Raw genomic sequence first — 10,193 nt, forward strand, 5'->3', positions numbered from 1 at the left:
CAGATGTGACATGAAATTTAAATGGAATTTAGTTACTCAAGAAGTTTGACTTTTACATTTAAAGGCACTGCTCTGTAGGACAGGAATGTCCTTAAATACATCAGTTCACTCACTAAATGTGATCAAGCATAATCCTCTAAACACCTGCTGATTTCCTCCTCCTTATGGGCTGAAACCACATCCACCGGACCTCTTTACGATTATGAATCACTATGAATAAAGCCATGTATGTATCTTGATAGGGCAGTTTCCCTTTATCATCTAAATATGGTTAAACATTAGTCAGATAAAGCTTGGAGTGACTAATACATTTATAACTCTGGGCACTCTGATCACACTTCTCAGCAGAGCTGAGATACTGACGTGTTTTGATCATTCACAGTGGGACCTTTGTGCTTAGGTGTGAGATATGAAGACTGAAACTCTGTTTGTGCCAGGCTCTGCTGCACCATGTGCCCCTGTAAACCATGATTTCATTTATGTGGAGACTCAGAATAACTTTAAGTAGATTGTTACTAATGGGAAGCTTTGCAAAAATGCCAACCATTTGTTTCACTGCTGCATAAAAATAAGCACTTTTTTCCCAGCGATTAGCCATCTGAAATCCCTCTTTGCAAGAATAATGTTGACAAGTATCTTTGTGAAAAACAAATATAAAACTTAATACAAGAAGGAATTTGCATTTGTAAAATCCAATCTCTGTGTAAAGAGACATTCATTTAGCATTCTTCCTAATCTATGCTCATAATCTGTGACAGAGCTTCTCCACCAAATCCTCCCTGGATACAAACTGTGATTGGCTGCATAATCAGCAGAGGTGCCAGTATCACAGATGCTGCCTCTCAACTAATTGCGTGAAGACACTGCAGAGCACGAAGCGCAGGTGCTTGTTCTCTTTGTCAAGTTACTTCGGCATGGTTTGCTTCCTCATGTATGCTGGAACTAGTGACAAATGTTCTGTGAGATTTTCTTCACAACAAAAACTAGATCGTCAACTCTGATGACAAAGAAGGGAACACAAGGGATGAAGGATGTATTAGAAAAGACAAGAAAGCACTCATCTAGCAAAATGCTTCTTTGTTTATTAGCAAAGCACAGTGAGAGCCAGTTTCTCTCTGGAATGTTGATCAAATGCAGTTGTAGCAGCCAAATGTGATTTAGAAAAAAAAAAAAAAAAACACAGCACCTTAGTGTATTTTCACTCACACTACAGCAGATATTATCCAGTCCTGAGCAGCTCAGAAATCACTCTCATGAACCAAACATGATCAAATGTGACCATTTCACCACTTCTTTGGTTAAAATAATAATTCAGAAACATGTTAATGTCATAAGAATTTTGTGTAACAATAACAAAAAAACAGCAGAGGCAAGGACACGACACAGCATGAAAAGGACAAGCGGACACTGCAGAAAAAGAGGACAAACAGAGGAATTTTGGAATTCTACCGCATGAGCCAAAACCACTTATTTGAAACAGAGGATCCACTAGAAACCGTGCCATAGCTCACTTTCCACCCCCCTCTATCACCAAAATCCCTGAAGACAAACTAGTGTGCACATCTGGCTCTTGGCCACGTGCCCATGCCTGCACTTTCAACAAGCAGTCTGGGGTTTGGTTCCTGCCCACAGTCTTTGTGTACCCTCTGCCCGCTCAGAGTGCCAGCCCCCTGAGTCATGTTGGTGAGGTCTGCTAGCTCTCTCCTCTGGGACAAGCTGGTCACCATGTGCTCCAGTTTGGAGCGGATGGTGGAGTAGTGGTGCTGGCGCTCTTTGGACAGCTTATGGAAGCAGTCCTTTAAGGTTTCGTCTGCAGCTGCTTTGGTGGCTGGGCTGTGTGGGATGGGAGAGACTGCCTGGTTTGATGCTGTGCTAGGCAGTGTGATGACAGAGTCGGGGTGATTTGCGTGTTCATGGTCAGTCTGGGTGTCACTGTCCGCCACTGAGTGGCTGGTCTGAGTGGAGGCATGGCAGGAGATTGTGGGGGTCATCAACTCTTTCTCTGCTGGCTGATCAGTAGGGAGGTGCAGAGCAGCGCTGCCAGCCAAGATCTCCTCCTGCATGTGCTGCTGCTCCACCCAGTCCTCATCAGCGGGCAAGGTTTCTAGCACTGTGTTGCGCTGATCTGGAGCTGACAGTTCACATGGAGGCTGGACAGCCAAAGTTTGGGGCTTGCGGGTGGGGGTGCTGGTGAGACACACTGGCTTGTCACTGACCAGGCGAGGAGAGGAGGTGACTGAGTGTTTGAGGAGATGCTCAAAGATGCCACTGTTTCTGACACTTGGAGGTCCTCTGGTGTTTATAGGTTGAGATTGGGCGTAAAGGATGCGGAACTCCTCATCAAATTTCTCCGTTATCTGACCAGAAAGCTCAACAAGATTGCTGCTGTTTAGTTTTCCATCAGTCCAGTTGAACCTGTAGATGAAAAATGTATGAGTTTTTTCGTGTTCTTCATAATTACCAGCTTAGCAGTTAGCAGGCTTACCTGTAGGAACCTGTAGCCACTCTGTTTCCATCAATCAGCATGAACCTCTCATGAACTTCCCCAGTAATCCTGGCTCCTGATCTCATGTAATAATTGGTACCAGTTATGGTTCTCACTCTCATTAGCTGTGAGGATTACAAACAAGAAAGCACAACAGTAACAGATTAGTGTGGACCCGCCCAGTCATATCAGATCTTAAAAGAACAGATTTTAATTTGATGCCATCTTCTGTTGTTAATGTGCACAAAGAGCCACACCCAGCTTTACTGAACCAACCACATACCCGCAGGTCATCCAGGCGAACGTTGACATTTTTGCACATCTTGAGAAAAGCAGGAGCACATGATTGGTCTAGCAGGATGTAGACAGGGACTTTACGGAGGGAGCACGCCTCTTGGAGATCCTTAAAAATATCCAGGTCTGTCAGGGAGTCTGTAACTATGGCAATCACCTGCAGTGGAAAATTACAGAAGTAATATAACCGAAATCATTGTAGAGCTGCAGCAGTGCTCTCCCTGAAGTAGTACATGACTGTGTTTTTATTATTTTCAAATGCAAGGCCTTATTTAAACAGAGCTGTGAATCTCTGTCAGACCCACTCCCAATAATGTGTGTGCTGATGAGCTTTCTATTGACTGGGGTCTGTTACCATGGCAATCAGCAGTAACGCTTGGTCAGCAAACAAGTTACTTTTGTACAGAAGACAAGTAGGTGCACTGCAGGGCTTTGCCTTCTTTTTCCTGAGCTTCGTGTTTTCTCGACAGGAAGAATGGAATTTCACATGCTGTGGTAAAGGTTGTGTGTGGAGGATTAGACACGGATGTTTACATATTTCAGATTTATTGCTTCAAACTGGTGCGTCCACATGTGGCTTTGTCTGTAGTTCCCCGCCTTGTTTGGATGATAATGTGAAGGTGCTTATTTTGAGGAAAATTCTTTAAAACAGTCATATTTCAGAGAGAAACACGGCCAGGCTTCTCCTATGTGCTGACTTCTGATACAGCCCTAAATGGGTTCAAAACCCTACCTTTGAGACAGGGACTTTTTGTGTACATTAGAGACTTTAAATCAAACAAAGTGGGTTTTAATTGTGAATTACCCTAATGCTCTGTTCTTAGACCACTAATATTTAATACAGTGGTTCTCAACTGCTGGGTCAGGACCCAAAAGTGGGTCGAGGAGCAGTTTTCAGTGGGTCACAGACATGTGTCTGGAAAAAATGGTGGCAAAAGTCTATGAAGAACATGCAACCATACCATTGGTTTTACTGTTTTATTGTGATATTGAGTAAATTTAAATGTTTTATCAGTGTTTAAAATCATTTATCTACTTTTCTTGCAATAAAAGAGCAATTTTTGCGATGTTAATGAAGTAACTTCTCAAGATCTCTGGATAATTAGCTCAAATGTACATGTTATCATCGTAAAAGGGGGGTGTAAAACATATAAGTTTTGCCCTGTTGCTTGTTCCTGTCATAAATTCTGTTCCATCCAAGATCTTTAGTGCAACATTTTCATTTACTAAATGTGCATTGTTGAAATTTTTTGGAAATGTGGGTTGTGATTTGTCATCAAAAATATTGGTGGGTCCTGAGGCTAGACCAGTTGAGAATCACTGATTTAATATTTACACGTTCCCATAAAAATAGTACTGTTTTAACCGGTGGCATGTCTGTGTGTCTCAATTTGCACACCACATTGTTGCTCCATTTGTCCTTGATACCTCTCAGAAGACTTCTTGGGTGTACTGGTCCGAAACTGGTGCCAGAACAAAATCCTAAATATTCACAGATTTTATATATATGTGGCATGCCTGGATGTGATGATACATCTGCTCCATGACCCCTAATTAAAGTAAACTCTCTTTAAAGCTCTTCTGCATGCTCCTATCAAACAAGAACACACAGAAAATGTCTTACACATTGGTGTTAGAAATCACGGTTTATTTGAGATTATTTGATAATTGTAGTTGGTGGTGCTGTGTAAGCATGTTTGAATATGTGTCTGTATCTGTGCAGCCAAAGGCTCTGATGCTTTGTTAAAGCTCCTCAACAAAATGTGCGCTCTAAAACTTTGTAAATAAGTTAAAAGGTGCAGCCTTAATGCTCCCCTTCTTGTGTTGTTGGTCTATCACAGCACATACACACTGGTGCACAGAGATGCTGAGCCATTATGCTGTTATATCGGGAAAACTCCTTTTCATGCAAACTGGCCTTATTCATTAAGCATCTAATGGCATCGGCAGTAATAGCACAGGTCAAATAAACTAAAGATGAGTCTACTGTCTGTGAGAGCTGATGAAAGTGCGCCGCAGTTTTTATGACACTCCCACTATCCACAGATCAGGACACAATTCCTCCTCTGTATGACTTTGAAATCAATAATGATAAATGGTGTGTAAATAAGATTGGTAAATATTACTTTGACATTGCTATTACTAAGCCATAACCAGGAGTTAAATCAGTCTGAGGCTCTCAGCTGCTTTTTTATGCATTAGTGGCACCATTATGCATGACAAGGATGTCACTGTTGAATGTTTTCCTTCATTCAGGGAGGAAACTTTGCCAAGCTGTTGCTTCGGTAAACATATTAAGTTTGCCATTCCTTTAATTAAACACACTGTCAGTTACTCTGAATATTAGACCTGGATCGTCAGAATCTGTGATAGATGTAGACAGGATAAGACGGACCTGTTGCAGGTGCAGGCGGGAGTGGATGATGATAGGGCTGTCACTTTTTATTCAAAATTTGAACATTCGTTCCTACCTGTGACGCAGCCCCCTGTATTATTGTTATTACCTCCGCCAAAGAGGTTATGCGATCGGCAGGGTATGTTAGTTTGTTAGTTAGTTAGTTAGTTAGTTAGTTAGTTAGTTTGTTAGCAACATAACTCAAAAAGTTGTGGATAGATTTTGATGACATTTTCAGGAAATGTCAGAAATGGCATAAGGAAGAACTGATTAGATTTTGGGAGTGATCCAGATCACCGTCTGGATCCAGGAATTTTTTAAAGGATTTTGTACTATTGGGAGATAGGGCTAGCGGCAGAGGTCTGCGCTCTCCAAGTGCTTTTCGAGTTTTAATACTTAGCAGCAAAACTCAATAATCAGCAGGAAAACAACTTTAGGGTCACAGAGATGCTGTACATTTACAATTCTATTTGTTGAGCCATGTTCTAGGTCTAAAATAATTTGCTAGTCTGCACAGTCAGTTCAAAAAGTGCAGACTGGTATCTGATCAGTACTCGTATCAGCCGATACCCCACACCTTGGTATCAGAATTGTACCTGGAAGGAAAAAATGGTATCGGAACTTCCCTACTGCAGAGGAGTGGCGGTCAGGTGAACAACCTCGAGTGACTATTTTTCAGCAGGCCCTTTGCCAGAAGCTTGCAAAGAGGCCATAACAGACAAGATTTCAAGATTCATATGCAAAGATAAGGGGGGGGGGTTTGAATATTTTTCGAACATCACGTTGTCATATTCTAAATTTGTCAGAGTTGTTTCTTAAAAAGGTGACAGCCCGAGTTGTAATGGTCAGAGATCCAGCAGGAGCAGGATTTAGAAAAGAATCCCGTACAGTCCCCCTGTCTAGTTACCACATTTATGCAGATGATACACAACTTCACTTTTCACCATCTTCAGATGATCCCAACCCTATAAGCTCTCTCACTTAATGCTCAGACAAAATTGCACTTTGGTTGTCTAAAAATTTCTCAATAAAGAGAAAACGGAATCACTGCTCAAAATCACTGCTCATCTCAGTTCCAGCTCTGTAACTTGCAACACAGAAGCAAAAAATCTTGAACAGTGATTTCAATTTCAAAAGTCATATTAATCCCATCATGAAATCTGCATTTTACCATTTTAGAAAACCTTTCAAGAGTAAGAAACCTTCTATTAACATCTGATACAGAGAAGCCAATACATGCATTTAAACCTAGCAGACCAGATTAATGTTAGAGTTTATTCACTGGCGTCCCAAAACCATCTGCTTAGTTACATCTAATCCAAAATGCAGCTGCAACAGTCCTTACCAGAACAAAAAAGTTTGAGCACATCTTCAAATCCCTTCATTGGTCCCCAGTTCTAACTAGGATTGATTTTAAGGTTCTGTTACTTGTGTATAAAACTCTCCGTGGCCTCGCCCCTCAGAACATTAAAGACATGTTTACAAGTCAAACACCAGCTTGAACTTTCAGGTCTATGGGTTAGCAGCCTCCTGACCATCCCATACATACATCCCAAAGCAGGAGAGGCTGCTTCCGGTTTTTAAGCCCAGAGTAGATGGAACACCCTTCCTAAAGACCTGAGAGAGGCTCCAACATTAGATATCTGTAAAAGCAGGTTTTTGGCATCAGTTAAAGTCTAGATCTTCATACTTTCAGTGTGTGTGTCTGTGTTTGCATGCTGTAATCTGTGTGGCTAATGTGTGGTCATGATTGTGTATAGTTTGATATCTGAGCTTGCATATCAAGCCTTTAATTTGCAATACAGTGAATGTGTTGCAATCAGTTTACCTGTGATTGTGAAGCACATTTTGTTGCCTCATGTATGAAATGTGCTAGAGAAATAAAGTTAGACTTGACTGGTGATGCTGTGGACACAGTTGTACTAAAAGAATGTGTGTAACAAAAGGATGGATGATCTAACAGGAAAAAAAGGATGAAAATGTTCATCTTCTAAGGTTTCTGATTGCAGGGTGTACACACCCCCACATTTAGCAGTAAACCAGAGAGGATATCCAATGTTTAAAGCTCCCTAATGAAAGAGAGAAATGCAAACTTTCTTGGAGAGGAGCAGAGCAAGTTGAGGCACATCTGGCACGCAGGCATTATACAGGCCTGAGGTGCTGCAGAAGAAGCCACATACTGCTTTCATGGTGGAACATCTTCTTTCAAATCTATTGGCTGGGCTGACAGCTCTCATCAGCTACAACTCCATGAATATTCATGTGCTGTTTTTTTAATCGTTTAATCCTTTCGGTCACTTTCTTCTCTCTGATCAAGATATCAAAAACCTGAACTTCAGATATTCAGACGGATCAAGGGAAGTCCATGGGGACAATGTTGCATGTATTTTAGGAACAATTCAAAGAAAAGTGTCCTAGCAAAAAAAATTTAACACTCAACTACATTCAAACACAGACACCCGATTGTATTGTGCATTAATTTGACAGAATAACCTAAATAATAACCCTTCACACAGATCTATGCTATCATGGCATCATTATAACCTGTTGGCCCTATAAAGAATCCAATCCAAATGTATCTATACAGCACATTTAAAAACAACACAGTGCTGACCAAAGTGATGTAAAGTGAAAAATCAAAACAGGGCCAATGTAAAAACAGGAGGACATAAAAGGATCGATGAAAAAAGAAAGGATGTAATGCCAGTTCTCAAGCAGAGCCAAAAGTCAGGGAATAAAAATGCTTTCTAAAGTTTGTTTTAAAAACAGGCAGTAAGGGGGACAGGCGAACATGAAGAGGCAGAGCATCCCAGGGCTTTGGCGCAGCTACTGAAAAGGCTCGGTCACCCCTGAGCTTCAACTTTGACCTCGAGACGGTCAGAAGCAACTGATCGGTGGATCTGAGTGTCCGTGATAAAATATGAGGTTTTAAAGGTCAGAAAGATAAGAAGGAGCCAACTCATTTAAGATTTATAAGTTAACAATAAAAATTTAAAATCAATCCTGAAATGCACAGGAAGCCAGCAAAGAGAGGCTTAAATGGTGGAAATATTGTCATATCTGGATTTACTAGTTAAAAAACAAGCTGCAGGGTACATGTATGTGGTGTATACGATTAAGAGAGGCTTGACTGGCACCAAAATAAAGCGCGTTATACTAATCAAGGCAAGTTGTGGTAAAAGCATGCATAACCTTCTCAAAATCATTTAAAGTCAAAAAGGACTTAGCCTTGGATGCAGCCAGATATGGTAAAAACTGGCTTTAAGGACTGTGTTTATCTGCAGATCCTTTCTAGGTCCCTGTCCGTTATCCCTAAATTCTTACTCTTGTTGAGCCTCAGAAAAGTAAAGGCAATCCAGGCATTAATGTCTCTAAGACAGTGCAGGAGAGGGCCCAAGGGGCTGGGAACTCTGATTTTTAGTGGGAAATACAGCTGTGTATCATCAGAATAGAAATGGAAAGAAATGTTTTTTTTAATGACCCCAGGAGTCATGAACAAAAAAAAAAAAAAAAAAGAATTGGGCCAAGTGTGGAGCCCTGGAGAACTCCACATGGAAGAGGGGATGAGAAGGAAGCTTCAGTCAGCCAGGTAAGATTAAGATCACTCCAGTGCAGTATATTAAAATCTTGTGATCCACAGTGTCAAAAGCAGCTGAAAGATCTAAAAGCATGAGAGCACCTGACTCTTCAGAATCAGTAATTAATGAAATGCTGTTAAAAACCTTTAAAGGTGCCTTTTCAGTGCTGTGTAGTATTTAAAGCAGACTAGAACACCTCAAGGATGCTGTTTGTGTCTAAAAATGTTTGCAGTTGACTAAAAACCACTTTCTCTAATAGAATAGAATAGAATTAAAACTACATTAAAATGATAGTTTTAAATAATTTAAGCGTAAATATCAAAATGTAGGATACCTAGGCTATGTCCTTGTTTGGAATATAACTTAGAAAATAAATCCTAAGAGTTTGAGCAGATCAGCGTTCTGGTTGATAATTATTCATACTAATAGCTTTATTCAGCTGTGTTTCAGACTGACTTTGTGCATACCTCTCTGGCACTTTTGATCATACGCCTCGCTGCCTCCTTGCAGCTGTATATGCACTCCCCATAGCTGGGCTGGAAGTGAGCCACGGCCCGCGTAACGCCCCGGTACGAGCCGGCGGTAAAGGCGGGCCAGCCTATCTCCAGCAGCGGCGGCTCCACGTCAGATACTTCGGGGAAATAGGTGATGGAGGAGCAGTCGAGGGAGCTGCGAAGCGACTGCTCCAGACCCAGGTCCTCCCCGTGAAGGGATACGCACCTCGGGGGCACGGCGGCGTTCCTGATCCGCCCGATCTCTTCGTCAGACAAAAAGTTGGGGATCCTTTCTTTCCCGAGAAAGTCTAAAAAGTTTTCCACACCTCCAGAGAGTAACTCCTCCAGAGCTAGTCTGTGCCTCTCGTTGTAGACCTCCTGCAGGTCCAGGTCACCGGTTCGGGTGGCTTTTGGACCAAACCTAAAAGGTGAATCATCCAGTATTTGTGAAGCAGCCATAGTTGTGACGGGTGTTATTACCCACTCCCACTCTCGTCTACTCCACTGTGTTTCAGGTGGCAGGTAACGTTTGACCTACAGGAAGAACATTTTGTATTTAGTTTTTCCCTCCGTTCCTGTCCGTAGTGGATTTGTATTGGCTGTGGGAAGGTTGTCAAACCAGAATGGCGTCTCTGGGCTCGCTGAGGTAGACTGTCAGTCTAATGTAAAGTCGATCTTATTGGTTCATTTGGAGGCAAACAAGCCTCCTGCACGTCCCTCTGCTCTGCCCTGATCCAGTTACACGGCGCAGAGACACAGAGCCCTCACTCTGACGTGTTTTCCTGGTATCACGAACACTGGGAACTCTTAAACCCAGAAGCTTCAGTCCTGATTAAAAAAGGCTCAAACAGCACCAAAACATAAAATTATTTCTAAAACTCACACTTTATGACCAACACAGCCGGCATTATTTTATAGACACGTTGTTATAAAGTAATTGTCCTATC

The 10,193-nt window shown here is 41.8% G+C and overlaps 1 protein-coding gene across 1 annotated transcript; it reads right to left on the minus strand.

The window, feature by feature from the left end:
• Positions 1 to 992: 992 nt before the first annotated feature.
• fam83d (family with sequence similarity 83 member D) lies at positions 993 to 9,792 on the minus strand. Its single transcript, XM_041778699.1, has 4 exons — positions 9,220 to 9,792; positions 2,769 to 2,936; positions 2,486 to 2,610; positions 993 to 2,415 (listed from the first exon to the last, which is right to left on the minus strand). The coding sequence occupies exons 1-4, from the start codon at positions 9,703 to 9,705 to the stop codon at positions 1,551 to 1,553; spliced, it is 1,644 nt and encodes a 547-aa protein (XP_041634633.1). The 5' UTR covers positions 9,706 to 9,792; the 3' UTR covers positions 993 to 1,550.
• Between the last annotated feature and the right edge of the window lie 401 nt (positions 9,793 to 10,193).

Source organism: Cheilinus undulatus, linkage group 3 (genome assembly GCF_018320785.1).
Source record: "Cheilinus undulatus linkage group 3, ASM1832078v1, whole genome shotgun sequence".
Lineage (NCBI taxonomy): Eukaryota > Metazoa > Chordata > Actinopteri > Labriformes > Labridae > Cheilinus > Cheilinus undulatus.